We start from the raw sequence: 17,094 nt of genomic DNA, 5'->3' as shown, positions 1-17,094 counted from the left end.
CCATAAAAATTATTGTTAAATTGTACACTACTGGCCATTAAAATTGCTAGTCCACGAAGATGACGTGCTACAGACGCAAAATTTAACCGACAGGAAGAAGGTGATGTGATATGCAAATGATTAGCTTTTCAGAGCATTCACACAAGATTGGCGCCGGTGGCGACATCTACAACGTGCTGACATGAGGAAAGTTTCCAACCGATTTCTCATACACTAACAGCAGTTGACCGGCGTTGTCTGGTGAAACGTTGTTGTGATGCCTCGTGTAAGGAGGAGACATGCGTACCATCACGTTTCCGACTTTGATAAAGGTCGGATTGTAGCCTATCGCGATTGCCGTTTGTCGTATCGCGACATTGCTGTTCGCGTTGGTCGAGATCCAATGACTGTTAGCAGAATTTGGAATCGGTGGGTTCAGGAGGGTAATACGGAACGCCGAGCTGGATCCCAACGATCTCATATCACTAGCAGTCGAGATGACAGGCATCTTATCCGCATGGCTGTAACGGATCGTGCAGCCACGTCTCGATCCCTGAGTCAACAGATGGGGACGTTTGCAAGACAACAACCATCTGCACGATCGGTTCGACGACGTTTGCAGCAGCATGGACTATCTGCTCGGAGACTATGGCTGCGGTTACCCCTGACGCTGCATCACAGCCAGGAGCGCCTGCGATGGTATACTCAACGACGATCCTGTGTGCACGATGACAAAACGTCATTTTTTTGGATGAATCCAGGTCCTGTTTACAGCATCATGATGGTAACATCCGTGTTTGGCGACATCGCGGTGAACGCACATTGTAAGCGTGTATTCGTCATCGCCATACTGGCGTATCACCCGGCGTGATGGTATGGAATGCCAATGGTTCAAATGGCTCTGAGCACTATGGGACTTAACTTCTAAGGTCATCAGTCCCCTAGAACTTAGAACTACTTAAACCTAACTAACCTAAGGACATCACACACATCCATGCCCGAGGCAGGATTCGAACCTGCGACCGTAGCGGTCGCGCGGTTCCAGACTGTAGCGCCTTTAACCGGAATGCCAATGGTTACACGTCTCGGTCACCTCTTGTTCGCATTGACGGCACTTTGAACAGTGGACGTTACATTTAAGACGTTTTACGACCCGTGGCTCTACCCTTCATTCGATCCCTGTGAAACCCTACATTTCAGCAAGATAATGCTCGGCCGCATGTTGGAGGTCCTGTACGGGCCTTTCTGGATACAGAAAATGTTCGATAGCTGCCCTGGCCAGCACATTCTCCAGATCTCTCACCAATTGAAAACGTCTGGTCAATGGCGGCCGATCAACTGGCTCGTCACAATACACCAGTCACTACCCTTGATGAACTGTGGTATCGTGTTGAAGCTGCATGGGCAGCTGTACCTGTACACGCTATCCAAGCTCTGTTTGACTCAATGCCCAGGCGTATCAAGACCATTATTACGGCCAGAGGTGGTTGTTCTGGGCACTGATCTCTCAGGACCTATGCACCCAAATTGCGTGAAAATGTAATCACATGTCAGTTCTAGTATAATATTTGTCCAATGAATACCCGTTTATCATCTGCATTTCTTCTTGGTGTAGCAATTTTAATGGCCAGTAGTGTAGTTAGTAGGAACATTTTCTTTCAGCATGTACAAGAAGAATGCGGGCTTGCAGATTGGAAATTATGGTCAGTATGTTACCGTCGCTTTCTAGCTGACCGCAAAAATAATTTTCAGGCCCTTGTAAGAAATGCGGCGAAGCATGAAATCATTATTTCAGCCGTCGCCTCACAATGCCTGTGTACTTTATTCTACTTAAACTTTTTATTATTATTGTTATAGTTATTATTACTACCATAAAATTATTGTTAAATTGTATTCATGCATGGTATGTTGAAAATGGCAGGCAGCGGGAGGGTGGGGGGAAGGAGGGGAAGATGAGGGACAGTAAATAACATGTGAACCTTCTCTCCTTCAGAAACAAACCCTGGATCTGCACCTCTTCATCTTCTTCGACTTCTATCCCCTGCTCTTTCACCGTCCCCCTACTCTTTTGTCCTTCCTCATTTCTTTTAATCTCCATGACAAAGCCTACTGAAACGGCGCCCGACTGCCGCAGCGCGGTTTCGCTATCGGCTGTACGGTGGAAGCTCAGACGGCGTTGCTGGTCGGCAGGTTGAGCGCGCCGCCGCCCAGCTATTGGCACCAGCCGAGCGCAGACCCGCTCCTGGCGGTCACCGTGGGCCAGCTGGTGGACAGCGCCGCCGACCGCTTCGGCCCCCGGGAGGCGCTCGTCTCCTGCCACCAGGGCGTGCGGCTCACCTTCAGCGAGGTCAAGCGCCGGGTGAGTTCCCTCCGTCCCCAGCACGACGTCGCTGCACTTGCTGGCCTGTCCCTATAAGACAAAAGGCTGTGCTGTCATCAAGCCGGAGGCTGGTCTGAACCTTGCTTCGCATGGTGTAGCTGGAGGTGTTATACAGGGTCTTACAAAAAGGTACGGCCCAACTTTCAGGAAACATTCCTCACACACAAAGAAAGAAAATATGTTATGTGGACATGTGTCCGGAAACGCTTACTTTCCATGTTAGAGCTCATTTTATTACTTCTCTTCAAATCACATTAATCATGGAATGGAAACACACAGCAACAATACTTTGTTACAGGAAATGTTCAAAATGTCCCCCGTTAGCGAGGATACATGCATCCACCCTCGGTCACATGGAATCCCTGACGCGCTGATGCAGCCCTGGAGAATGGCGTATTGTATCACAGCCGTCCACAATACGAGCACGAAGGGTCTCTACATTTGGTACCGGGGTTGCGTAGACAAGAGCTTTCAAATGCCCCCATAAATGAAAGTCAAGAGGGTTGAGGTCAGGAGAGCGTGGAGACCATGGAATTGGTCCGCCTCTACCAATCCATCGGTCACCGAATCTGTTGTTGAGAAGCGTACGAACACTTCGACTGAAATGTGCAGGAGCTCCATCGTGCATGAACCACATGTTGTGTCTTACTTGTAAAGGAACATGTTCCAGCAGCACAGGTAGAGTATCCCGTATGAAATTATGATAACGTGCTCCATTGAGCGTAGGTGGAAGAACATGGGGCCCAATCGAGACATCACCAACAATGCCTGCCCAAACGTTCACAGAAAACCTGTGTTGATGACGTGATTCCACAATTGCGTGCGGATTCTCGTCAGCCCACACATGTTGGTTGTGAAAATTTGCAATTTGATCACGTTGGAATGAAGCCTCATCCGTAAAGAGAACATTTGTACTGAAATGAGGATTGATACATTGTTGGATGAACCATTCGCAGAAATGTACCCGTGGAGGCCAATCAGCTGCTGATAGTGCCTGCACACGCTGTACATGGTACGGAAACAACTGGTTCTCCCGTAGCACTCTCCATTCAGTCACGTGGTCAACGTTACCTTGTACAGCAGCAACTTCTCCGACGCTGACATAAGGGTTATCGTCAACTACACCAAAAATTGCCTCGTCCATTGTAGGTGTCCTTGTCGTTCTAGGTCTTCCCCAGTCGCGAGTCATAGGCTGGAATGTTACGTGCTCCCTAAGACGTCGATCAATTGCTTCGAACGTCTTCCTGTCGGGACACCTTCGTTCTGGAAATCTGTCTCGATACAAACGTACCGCGCCACGGCTATTGCCCCGTGCTAATCCATACACCAAATGGGCATCTGCCAACTCCGCATTTGTAAACATTGCACTGACTGCAAAACCACGTTCGTGATGAACACTAACCTGTTGATGCTACGTACTGATGTGCTTGATGCTAGTACTGTAGAGCAATGAGTCGCATGTCAACACAAGCACCGAAGTTAACATTACCTTCCTTCAATTGGGCCAACTGGCGGTCAATCGAGGAAGTACAGTAGATACTGACGAAACTAAAATGAGCTCTAACATGGAAATTAAGCGTTTCCGGACACATGTCCACATAACATCTTTTCTTTATTTGTGTGTGAGGAATGTTTCCTGAAAGTTTGGCCGTACCTTTTTGTAACACCCTGTATTGTTGGCTCCCTCCGAACTTTCAGCTGACTTTTTTACCCAGACAGTTATTCAAAGTTTATGGCTTTGGGAGTAGAAAACATTCCGTTAGAACTACTGATAGTCTTTTGAGAGCCACCCGTTACAAAAGTCTTCCATCTGGTGAGCAAAATGTATGAGACAGGTGAAGTATCCTCTGACTCCAAGAAGAATATAATAATTCCAATTCCGAAGAAAGTAGATGCTGACATATGTGTAAACTACCGAACTATCAGTTTAATAAGTCACAGCTGCAAAATACTATCACGAGTTTTGCACAGACTAATGGAAAAACTGGTGGAACCCGACCATGGGGAAGATAACTTTAGATCCCGGAGAAATGTAGGAACACGCGAGGCGATACGGATCCTAAGATTTCTTATGGAAGATATTTTAAGGAAAGCCAAAACTATGTTTATAGCATCTGTAGACTTAGAGAAAGCTTTTGACAATGTTGACTGGAATACTCTACTCCAAATTCTAAAGATGGCAGGGAGCGAAAGGCTATTTATAATTTGTAAATTATAGATTTCGGTGATCAGTCGTCCTTTTTAAATTTTATTGGCATATCTAGATTTCAGCTAGAAGCTATCCATTCTCAATGCACTATTAGCTATGCTCAATGCATGTAATGCCTGTTGGTCAGGCTTCATCCACAGGTCATTGCCGACCAACAGGCATTACATGCATTGAGCATAAATAATAGTGCATTGAGAATGGATAGCTTCTAGCTGAAATCTAGATATGCCAATAAAATTTAAAAAGGACGACTGATCGCTGAAATCTATAATTTACAAGTCAATATAACAGTCGCTGAGTGCAACAGCTTTCCCAATGGAAGGTAACCTGATGAATATTTATAATTTGTACAGAAACCAAATGGCAGCTATAAGAGACGAGGGGCATGAAAGGGAAGCAGAAGTTGAGAAGGGAGCGAGACAGGGTTGTAGCCTATCCTCGATGTTATTCAATCTGCCCATTGCGCAAGCAGTAAAGGATACCAAAGAAAAATTTGAAGTAGGAATTAAAGTCCAAGGAGAATAAATAAAAAATTTTAAGGTTTGCTGATGACATTGTAATACTGTCAGAGACAGAAAAGGACTTGGAAGGACAGTTGAACGGTATGGATAGTGTCTTGAAAGGAGGATATAAGATGAACATCAACGAAAGGAGGATAATGGAATGTAGTCGAATTAAATTACGAGATGCTGCGGGAATCAGGTCAGGAAACGAGACACCCAAAGTAGTATATGAGTTTTTGTAGGGGGGGGGGGGGAGGCAGCAAAATAGCTGACCATGGCCGAAGCAAGGAGTAGAAAAAATGTAGACATGCAATGGCAAGAAAGGCGTTTCTGAAGAAGAGAAGTTTGTTAATACCGAGTATAATTTAAGTGCCAACAAGTCTTTTCTGAAAGTATTTGCATGGAGTATAGCCATGTATGGAACTGAAACATGGGCGATAAACAGTTTAGACAAAAAGGGAATAGAAACTTTCGAAATGTGGTGCTACTGAAGAATGCTGAAAATTAGCTGGGTAGATCACGCAGCTAATGAGGTTGCTGAACAGAAATGGGGAGAAGAGGAGTTTGTGGCACAACTTGACTAGAAGAAAGGATCGGTTGGTAGGACTTATTCTGAGACATCAAGGAATCACTACTTTAGTAATCGAGGGAAGCGTATGGGAGTAAAAATCGTAGAGGAAGACCAACTGATGAATACATCAAGCAGGTTCAGAAGGATGTACGAGTAGTTTGCAGTAGTTACTCGGAGATGAAGAGACTTGCATTGTATAGAGTAGCATGGACATCTGCAATGAACTCAGTCTTCGGACTGAATACCTCAACGACAACAACAACTGCATTGTGCTGTGTTACAGGTCGCACTTTAGTAACGAGGTGTGCTAGGGTTCAGCATACTGTAGTGCTCAGAGCCATTTGAACCATTTGAACCTGATCCGGTTGGACACTTCCAAGAAGTTCTTCTAAGTCAGATCTCGAAGCGATGAAGCACTAGACAAACTGGTGCCATCGAAGGCTGGTTGCAAGCTGTTATCCGCTGTCGCTCGTCGTAACCAGAAGACTGGGGATCGGCTTGGGAAGTAGAAGATCCACTGATTGACTCTCCAGTCGACTCTACTTGGCAGGCCATACTGCCCACATAAATGTCCGCCGGAGAGAATGATACTGAGCAAAGCTCTATTTCTGCACACGAGACAGGTGATGCGAAGCAGGTCGGGCAAGGTCTCGCCCTCTCCAGGCGCGGCCGCAACTATGGCCTTAGGCGGATGTCGTCTCGCCGTGTAACGCCTGCATGGCAGGCAACCCAAATGCCAGTGCTGTACCGCGCAAAGCCTATATGAACAGCGCAGTGCGGTAGTGTATCACGCTATCGTGTCAAAAGTTGACATGTCGAGAACCATTGGCTACCATAGAATTATAAGGTTAATAATTCAAGCAGCTACCGGTCACAAGTACGCTTTTAAAAAAATATTTAATTCAATAAATTCCCGGTTTCGGATTTATTACAAATAAGTTTTCGGATGGTTCTTGCTGTCTTGCTGGTGCTTCGTGTATTAGTTATTGGTTTGATGCGGTGGTGTGCATTTCTGTGCGAAGAATTCGTGCTGTATTAGTCTGACGCATTTTAAAGTTAACGCATTTATGTACGTGCACCATGTGAGGGCTGTTTGAGTCACTGGAAGCTGATTTAACACACACACACACACACACACACACAGACTCAATATTTTTACAAAGTGTGTCCTAGCTTCTTATAAGTAACAAAAATAGGTGTTCGTGAACACAAACAGTCAACAGTGCAACGCAACGACGCAGGAATTTCGACATAAGTAACCTAAAAGTAATCCAGTTTTACCTTAGAGATTTGTTGAAAGTGTTTTTCTATCTTATTAGTCATGGTTACAGTTGAACAGGCTGTTTCTTACATCGCTTTTTGTTGTATGGCACTACGGCCCCAAGGACCATCACCAGAAGGGGGCCCCCAGGGGCTCAGCATTCATTTGCTGAGTACGGGCTTGGCGACCCCGGGGTCCTGAGCTGGGGTCTTGTCAGCGCCGCCAGTCTCCTGTCACCGTAATCCCCGGACATGCTTCAGCGACCACCGTATGGCGCGGCGGTGGAATGTTGTGTGCTGCGGGGAATGGTTATCTTGGCTTGACCGCCTGGATTGCGAGGACGGTAAACCTCTATAAAAACCTCTCAATCTTACGGTGTGCTGCGCGCCTATAAGATGCATGGCTGTTGGGGTGGAACAGTCGCAAGCGGGCAACCTCTGGGGCACCTGCCGCACCCCAGTTGTGTAAGGCTTACCTAGGCACGCGGGGCTCTGTCTAGGTGGACTTCTAGTTCCCTAGCTGCTCGTGGGACCGAGATGGATCCTTCGAATTCCTCTTTTCCTCCTCCCAGCGGAAAGGGTGGGCCGCTGGAAGGTTCCAACACCCAGTCTCTGAAGAGGGCTCGTGCAGTCAGTCCCCCTGACTGCAGCACATCTTTGACAAGTCAAGTCTTTAGTAACAGAATGCATTCTGGTAATCAGAATGTGTTTCTCATTGTAAAACGGAAGGAGGGTAGTTTTGAGAAGGTTTCGCCCTTCTATATACAAAAGGGTCTGGAGGGCATCTGTGGCTCCTTAAAATCAGTGAAACGTTTGCGTAATGGGACCTTGCTCGTGGAAACTTCCACTTCCCAGCAAGCCACTAACCTGCAAGCTGCTAAATGCCTTGGGGAGTATGCCATAGACACTCAACTGCACAGCACCTTGAATTATAGCAAAGGTGTTGTGACATGCCGGGATCTAGTCGACATTCCCAAAGACGAACTGCAACGTGAGTGGGCTCTGGAAGGTATCGTTGATGTTCAACATATCATGAAGAGGGTTGATGGCAATCTTGTGAAATCCGACTCTTTTATTCTGACCTTCAGTAGCACGGAACTTCCAGACCATATTAAAGCTGGCTTCCTTCGCCTTAGTGTGCGGCCTTATTTCCCGTCTCCAATGCGCTGTTTTAAATGCCAGAGTTTTGGGCATACCACCTTCGGGTGTAAAGGCGACGCGACTTGTGGCAACTGTGGTAAGGCTGCTCATGAAGGAGTTGGTTGCTCGTCTCCGCCTAGATGTCTCAATTGCTCTGGCAACCACCCTGTGTGGAGTAGGGACTGCCGAATATTTTTAGAGGAACGCAAAGTCCTGGAAATAAAAACAACCAAGCGTATCCCCTATGGTGAGGCCAAGAAGATCTATAAGTCGATGCAACCCCCCACATTTGTTACATCTTTTGCATCCCTGGTTCAGAAGCCTACTCCAAAAGTCGATGCCTCGACGCAGACGGAGGTGGTGAGTGTTGGCACTAACACCTGCAGCTGTCAGTGCACTTGCAACGCAGCCAGTGTTTCAGAGCCAGTAGCCCCTACTCGACTGGCAGACACGGGTACAGTGGCGAACTTGGTCCAGCCCCTGGCGCCTCCAACAGCTGCGGCTGTTCCCAAGCCCAGTGCGCCGATTACCACTCCCACATCAGCTCACCCAAAGCCCACCAAACCACAGAAAGCTCCTGTACAGCAGCCACAGCGGGTCAAATCCCGTGGTAAACCATCTGACCATGCGGATGTTGTTTTACGAGAGGCTTCCTCTGACTCTTCCCCGGAGTTGATGGAATACGATGTATGTGTGGGGCAATCATCTCGCCCCACGCCTGCTCCTCCACCTGCTTCGGTCTCCCCGCCTCGTCGGAGAGACAGGATGAAGGTGCTACCCCCATCCTAGATGGCTCCCATACTTCAGTGGAACTTGCATGGGTTCAGGACGCATGTGGAAGAACTTCGTCTACTATCTCAGGATAGACCACTGTGTCTATGTCTCCAGGAGACTTATTTCCATCCATCATACTCCCCTGAGATACGAGGCTATACACTCCACAAAAAGGACGACCTGCGTGGAGAGAGAGCTAGAGGAGGCGTAGGTATTTTCGTCAGGACGGACTACCACTCCTCGCCTCTCTCACTTACGACGACTTTACAGGCCGTCGCTGTGTCCGTGCACGTGCGTCATCCATTGACTGTATGTTCACATTACTTGCCCCCACATGATGCTCTTGATGCAGCGGCCCTCACCGACCTTCTTACACAGCTCCCCCAGCCATTCATTATTTGTGGTGATTTTAATGCCCACAATGTGCTTTGGGGCTCTGCAATTACCTGCCCCAGGGGTAGAGCAATTGAGAGGCTTCTCCTGTCATCCTGTGCCTACTTGCTCAATGGAGGACAGAGTACTCATTTCTGCACGGCGACTGGGTCGTTCTCTGCCATTGATCTCTCGCTTCGCTCTCCAGCTCTTGCCGCCAGTGCTCACTGGGAAGTGGTTGCTGACTTGCACGGCAGTGATCATTTCCCAATCTGGATTCACCTGCCAGATGGCGTGGGGCCCGAAAGGAGACCACCACGATGGGTGCTCAGTGGAGCTGACTGGACACTTTATAGCCAGTTGGCCCAATTCGAACACTGTGCGAATGTTGAGGTGTGGGTGGATCATATTACCAAAACGGTCCACCACGCCGCTGCAGCATCCATTCCACAGTCCACAGGCCACCGGAAGAGGCCACCTGTGCCTTGGTGGAGTGCCGAATGCCGCTCTGCAATCAGGACCAGGCGTGCGGCTCTGCGTCTGTTCAAGTGTCGGCCGACTGCTGAGAATCTTGCATCCTTTCGGGTGGCGAGGGCAAGATGTCGCCGCATTATTCGTGAGAGCAAGAAGAGGTCGTGGCAAACGTTCCTGAACACCATTAATCGTTCCACCAAAAGTTCCATTGTGTGGGAGAGCATCAGGAGAATTTCTGGTAGAGGAGGGAGGTGCACCATAGCTGCTGTAATGACTAACGGCACTCTCCACACGGATCCGCGGGACATTGCCCAGACTATGGCAGCGTATTTTGCCACAGTTACTGCAACAACCAGTCAGGATCCAGGTTTCCAGCGCCATAGAGCGGTTGCTGAGAGATGTAGTCTGAACTTCCAGTCCACCTCTCATGAAGTTTACAACTGCCCATTTTCTATGTGGGAGCTGTATTCTGCATTGTCTGGAGCTCGTGACACATCCCCTGGTCACGATAGGATCCATTACAGTATGCTATGGCACCTCACAATGCGCAACAGAGAAATACTCCTCGCACTTTTTAATGCCATTTGGGCGTCGGGTCACTTTCCTGACGCGTGGCGTGAGGCAGTTTTAATCCCTTTTTTAAAACCTGGGAAAGACCGCACGAGCCCAAGTAGCTACCGTAGTATTGCCCTCACTAGTTGCATAGGGAAGACCTTGGAGCGGATGGTCAACCGCCGCCTTGTCTGGATGTTGGAATCCCGGCAACTCCTTAGTCGCTTTCAGTGTGGGTTCAGGAGGTTTCGTTCCACCTTCGATAACCTTGCCCTCCTGGAGGCGGCTATACAACAAGCTTTCCTACGCCGTCATCACCTTCTACGTGTATTTTTCGACATCGAGAAGGCCTACGATACCACTTGGAGGCGTCTCATCCTGTAGCAGCTTCACGAATGGGGTTTTCGTGGTTGTCTTCCTCTTTTTATTCAGTCTTTCCTCTCGCCACGATATTTTAGATACCGAATTGGTGATGTCCTGTCTGATCGCTTTGCGCAGGAGAACGGTGTCCCTCAGGGTAGCGTTTTAAGTGTGACTCTCTTTGCCATCGCTATTAATAGCATTACGTCCATAGTGAAAAGTCCTGTCCAGTGTTCTTTGTTTGTGGATGATTTCTCTTTGTTTTGCTCTTCTTCAAGCCTTGCAACGACAAATCGTCAGTTGCAACTTACGATTAGGCGTTTGGATGACTGGGCGCAGAAGAGTGGTTTTAAGTTTTCCACCGAGAAGTCTGTATGTGTTCTTTTTAACCGTTCTCGTTCGATTTTAAGCTTTCCTGAGTTGAGGATGAGGGACACTATTCTTACTTTTAAAGACACGGTGAGATTTCTGGGGCTCATTTTTGACTCGAAGCTCACGTGGTTACCTCATCTTAAAGACCTGAAACGGCGGTCACTTAAGGCTTTAAGTATTTTAAAATGTCTTAGCCACAGTACATGGGGAGCTGACAGGACTTGTCTGCTCCAGTTTTACAGGGCGTTTGTGCGATCTCGGCTCGATTATGGGTGCACGGTGTATGGGTCTGCGAGGCCTTCTTACTTAAAGATGTTGGACGTTGTGCACCATGAAGGGCTTCGGTTGGCCACTGGGCATTCCGAACTAGCCCCATACCAAGCCTCTGTGCAGAGGCTGGTGAACCGCCACTTCATATGCGGCGACGGCTACTTACAGTGCGCCAGGCGTATAAAACTTTGTCCACACCATACACCCCTGCATACCATACCGTTGCTCAGCCTCCTCTGGCACGATTGTTTCATAACCGGCAACGTGCGACGCAGCCCTATGGGATTCGCGCACAGGATTGCCTCGGTGCGATGTCTATGGCTGGTCTTCGTGTTTTACGTCGCGGTTGGAGCAGATCTCCACCTTGGCTCCTCCGGAGACCCAAACTTATTTTAGATTTGACTAATTTTAAGAAAGATGGCGCACCTGATTTTACGTTTCAATCTCTGTTTTTTAACATTTTAGATGTGCATCACGGTTTCACTGTCGTTTATACTGATGGCTCCAAACAGGAGACTTTCCTTGGCTGTTCTGTGGTGTTCCCTGATCATGTTACCCGGATTCGCCTCCCTGCTGAATATACCGTTTTCGCAGCGGAGCTCCACGCGATCCTGAAGGCACTGGAGCAGATGAATCGTGTTCGGGGCGATCGATTTCTTCTCTGCTCCGATTCTCTTAGTGCCTTACAATCACTGCAGAACCTATACCCGACTGAGGAGATGGTCCAGCTGATACATGACCAACTGTACTTGCTCCAACAGCGGGGTAAAGAGGTATCCTTCTGCTGGGTGCCTGGTCATGTCGGCATATGGGGCAATGAACAGGCTGATCGGGCTGCCAAGGAGGCCTGCAGAGAGCAGGATGTGGTCCAGTGTCCTATCCCCTTGCAGTCAGTCATCGCTGCACTCCACAGGAAGTGCATGGATTTGTGGGAGGACAAATGGCTGGCGGTGACGGCCAATAAACTACGGTCGGTAAAGTCAACCACTCGGCCGTGGCGTTCCTCCTGCCGGTTGCTCAGGCGGGAAGAGGTGGCCCTCACACGTCTTCGGATCGGGCACTGTCCTCTGACGCATAGCTATTTATTACGGAGGGAGGATCCTCCGTTTTGTGCTGCTTGTGGTGTGCACATCTCTGTCCAGCACATTTTAACAGACTGCATTTTATACCGTGCTGCAAGGGCAGAAGCACAAGTTGATGGGGATCTGCCTTGTGTTTTAGCTAACGATGAGACGTGTGTGTCTAGGGTTTTTAAGTTTTGTGATGTGTCTGGACTCTGGCCTAAACTTTTAGGCTGGAGGTTTTAGTGTATTGCAGAGTGGCTGACTCCTCCCTTTTTTCCTTGCGGTCAGCCAGCCACTTCCATCTGCTACATTGTTTTAGCTCCCTCTCCCGTTTTCTTCCTGTGTTGTCCATGTTTTACTGCTGACGCCTTGCTTCATCCCACGCTTCGGTGTGGGTGAGCACCTATTTTTCAATGATTGTTCCCCGTGTTTTATGTTCCGTTTTATGTCAATGTCCGGAGTTTTTTTTTTTTTCTTGACACCCGTCTCACTATGATACTGAACGGGCGCTGAAGACCTTGCTGTCGTGCGCCCACCAAACCCTTCTACTACTACTACTACCAGAAGGGGAAAAACAGCTGTCAACTAATGTAAACTACAAATGTAATTTAAACAAAGGAAGCCGTCTGAAGATGAACCTGCCGGTTTGTAACGGGTAACGCAGCTATTTGTATAAATGAACAGCTTTATTGACAGTGGCTGTATGTTGTTTTCTGGTTTGGGAGAATCAGCTTGTATTTTGCACACGGCCACGATCTCAAAATGTCAGTTTTCGACAAAATATCACATAAGGTCAGTTGTAGGTACGGCGGATGGCTAACTGCAGTTTATTCAACAAATTCTGGAAAAGTGTATAGAAAGTTAAGAACTTGGGAGTGGCTCCAGTTTTTGTTTCTACCGGGTCGCATTAAACGTAAGGTAACGAAGCAATTCACAGGCACGCTGCTAGAGTCGTTACCGGTAGGTTCGATCAGTGCGAGAGTGTTATGGAAATTCTCCGTGAAGAAGATGGGAATCATTGAAGGAAAGAAGAAGACCTTTTCGCGGAACGCTATTACGACAGTTTAGAAAATAAGCATTTGCGACAAACTGAAGAACGTTTCTACTGCCTCCAAAGTTTATTTCGCGTTAGGATTGTAAGGGTAAAATAAGGGAGATAAGATTGATAGAGAGACACCAGGTGGTGATTCTTCCCTCACTCCATTTGGGAGTGGAACAGAAGTGAGAACGACTGGACATGATAGTACGTACCGCCATGCGAAGTACAGCGACATATGGCGTTGATCAAAAGTATAGCCCTATGTAATGCGGAATTGCCCACTACATGACACACGAGGCAAAGCCTTCAGTGTAGTATGAGGGTGGGGGTGGGGGGTAGAGAGGCAGCAACAGCTGATTGGGTCGGTCAGAAGAGGTCACTGACTTCGAACGTAGACTAATCTCTGGATGAAACTTCCTGACAAATTAAAACTATGTGCCAGACCGAGACTCGAACTCGGGACCTTTGCCTTTCGCGGGCAAGTGCTCTACCAGCTGAGCTACCCAAGCAAGACTCACGCCCCCCTCCTCACAACTTTACTTCTGCCAATATCTCGTCTCCTACCTTACAAACTTCACAGAAGCTCTTCTGCGAAACTTGTAAAACTAGCACTCCTGGAAGAAAGGATATTGCGGAGAAATGGCTTAGCCACAGCCTAGGGGATGTTTCCAGAATGAGATTTTCACTCTGCAGCGGAGTGTGCGCCAATATGAAACTTCCTGACATTTAAAACTGTGTGCTGGACCGAGACTCGAATTCGGGACCTTTGCCTTTCGCAGGCAAGTGCTCTACCAGCTGAGCTACCCAAGCATGACTCACGACCCGTCCTCACAGCTCTGGATGTCACCTGAGTGACAGATCCATCAAGGACATTCCAACCGTTCCAAAGGTTCCCAAGTTGACTTCTGGTGATGTGACTGTCAAGTGGAAACATGAAGCAATAACCATGCATGAAACCAGTGGAATGAATCACTTGTGACTTCCAAAGTGTTATCAGCAGCCAGCTAGAACAATGACTGTTCGCAGGGAGATCAATGGCCTGGTATGTCCTCAGAAGTAGTCAGTGCCTAGCAACGTTTGGGGTGATGTAGAAATCGACGCCGCTGGACAGATTGTGGTATTTATGCCACATTGCGCCCCACTTTCATTCCTACATTATATTATAGAATGTCATGTAAAGAGCGAAGCTGCATCAATGACCGATAGTCGGTAGTTGACTTCACACCACACGACCCCAGATGGTCACGTGGTTTCGAACACTGAGGCTTCGTCTGCTTTAGCAGTGGGGAGTAAACGTTCGGACGGGGTGCAAATCCGCTTATCGCTTACAATTGCTGTTGCAGATTACTAGTAAATTTTAACTTCCAACTGTACAGGTGGCCTTGATTGTACTGAGAGCAATCATTTAATAATTTCAACAACTTTAATAATGAGATTTTCACTCTGCAGCGGAGTGTGCGCTGATATGAAACTTCCTGACAGATTAAAACTGTGTGCCGGACTGAGATTCGAACACGGGACCTTTGCCTTTCGCGGGCAAGTGCTCTACCAACTGAGCTATCCAAGCACGAATCATGACCCGTCATCACAGCTTCAATTCTGCCAGTACCTCATGTCCTACCTTCCTGTGTGAATATCTCATTCTGGAACCATTCTCTAGGCTGCGGCTAAGCCATGTCTCCACAATATCCTTTCTTCCAGGAGTGCTGGTTCTGAAAGGTTCACAGAAGAACTTCTGTGAAGTTTGGAAGGTAGGAGACGAGGTACTGGCAGAATTGAAGCTGTGAGGACGGGTCATGAGTCGTACTTGGGTAGCTGAGTTGGTAGAGCGCTTGCCTACGAAAGGCAAAAGTCCCGAGTTCGAGCCTCGGTCCGGCACACAGTTTTAATCTGCCAGAAAGTTTCACATCAGCGCACACTCCGCTGCAGAGTGAAAATCTCATTCTGGAAACATCCCATAGGCTGTGGCTTAGCCATGTCTCCACAGGAGTGCTGGTTCTGCAAGGTTCGCAGAAGAGCTTCTGTGAAGTTTGAAAGGTAGGAGACGAGGTACTAGCAGAATTGAAGCTGTGAGGACGGGTCGTGAGTCGTGCTTGGGTAGCTCAGTTGGTAGAGCACTTGCCCGTGAAAGGCAAAGGTCCCGAGTTCGAGTCTCGGTCCGGCACACAGTTTTAATCTGTCAGGAAGTTTCAACTTTAATAATTTTTATTAGAAAAGTTAGATGTTTCAACTAAGCTGAACTTCTATTAGGTGTTGAGATGGACCAATCAGAAGTGAGCAGGAGGAGACAGGCGCGAAAGGATTGTTAAACGTCTGCAGCTGTCGCGATAGGGACTGAAAGGTGTAAGGACATGTGTTATAAATGACAGGATACTGAATGACTGAAGTGTTTCGTGTGATATTACCGAAATATGTATAAGCTAAACGTTAAAGCATATTGCGTGCAATGAGACCATTATTCACGGTGTTCAGGAAATATTTCAAGCCTGCAGGCTGTTCACGGTAAAATCTGATTAAATTTGGAGAGCCATTTGTGGCATCCTAAGTCAGTGTTCGTTCCTTTACTTCGGCCAAGTCACAATTTGGGATTATATTTTGAACCATTGTTCGTCCTTGCACCATTCAATATAGGAGCAACGAACTCGCGAACTGCTGAGAAGGAAAATCCAATGGGAGCATCAGTATCTACAAAGGGCATCCACGGGACATCTATAGAAGACGTCAGGTAAGCTAAAACACCTCCGGATAACCGGTGAAGATACTGGGTGCAAATGCAGAACAGTGTTAGGGCCATTAATTTCACAGTGTCTGTGTGCTCTCAGTATAACCAAAACGGTGAAATTCAGTGCCTGCTGGTACGAGGTGTGCTTTGTGTTTTTTAAGTAAGTACCATTTTGAAATTAAAAAAAGACATGCTAATATATCTCAATAATTTTATTTTTACATGAAAGCCTGTACCTTGATCTACTTTTCTACATAATTTCCGTCAATACTGAGGCACTTCTCATAACGTTGTACCAGTTTTTGAATACCCTCCTCATAGAAGTCTGCCGCCTGACTTGTTAACCACTGCATCACCACTGTTTTGACTTCGTCATCGTCTTGAAGACGCTGAGCGCCCAGGTGTTTCTTCAAGTGTAGGAACACATAGTAGTCACTGGGCGCAAGATCAGGGCTGTACGGAGAATGATCTAGAGTTTCCCATCGAAAAGATGTGATGAGATCTTTGGTCTGATTCGCCACATGCGGACGGGCACTGTCTTGCACCAAAACGATGCCCTTGCTCAACGTCCATGGACTGTTGCTTTGATTCTGGTGTGATGTAGGCCACCCATGTTTCATCGCCCATAACAGTTTGGCTTAAGAAATCATCACCGTCGTTGTGGTACTGCTCAAGGAAAGTCAATGCACTGTCTAAACGTTTGGTTTTGTGCACATCTGTCAACATTTTCTGTACCCAACGTGCACAGAATATTGGGTAATTCAAGTTCTCGGTCACAATGCCATACAAAACACTACGAGAAACATTAAGAATGTCGCCCGCAAGGAGGAAATCGTGATGCGTCTGTTTTCTCTCGCCTTATTGTCCACTTCCTGCACCAAACTTTCATTAACGACCGAAGGACGCCCACTACATTGTTCATCATGCACATTTGTGTGGCCATCTTTGAATGCTCTCACCCACTTTCTTACCATTCCATCACTCATAATGTTTTCTCCGTAAACTGCACAGATCTCACGATGAATATCGATCGCTTTTAGGCCTTTAGCACTA

The 17,094-nt window shown here is 47.5% G+C and overlaps 1 protein-coding gene and 1 non-coding gene across 4 annotated transcripts in view; both read left to right on the top strand.

Annotated features, from left to right (window-relative positions):
- Positions 1 to 17,094, top strand: part of LOC126195003 (medium-chain acyl-CoA ligase ACSF2, mitochondrial-like) — a 282,623-nt gene that overhangs the window by 23,617 nt on the left and 241,912 nt on the right. For all 3 annotated transcript variants that reach the window (XR_007538543.1, XM_049933426.1, XM_049933425.1), the window contains exon 2: positions 2,170 to 2,338. Coding sequence is in view for 2 of the 3 variants with exons in the window: in XM_049933426.1 (XP_049789383.1) it covers positions 2,170 to 2,338 (169 nt within the window). In the remaining variant the exon portion in view is untranslated. The remainder of the gene's footprint in view (positions 1 to 2,169; positions 2,339 to 17,094) is intronic.
- On the top strand, positions 15,410 to 15,484 carry Trnas-uga (transfer RNA serine (anticodon UGA)). Its single transcript has one exon. It is a non-coding gene; the product is annotated as a tRNA-Ser (tRNA).

This window comes from Schistocerca nitens, chromosome 7, assembly GCF_023898315.1.
Source record: "Schistocerca nitens isolate TAMUIC-IGC-003100 chromosome 7, iqSchNite1.1, whole genome shotgun sequence".
NCBI lineage: Eukaryota > Metazoa > Arthropoda > Insecta > Orthoptera > Acrididae > Schistocerca > Schistocerca nitens.
The sequence above is the reverse complement of the archived record's forward strand: the minus strand, read 5'-3'. Positions and strand labels throughout refer to the sequence as shown.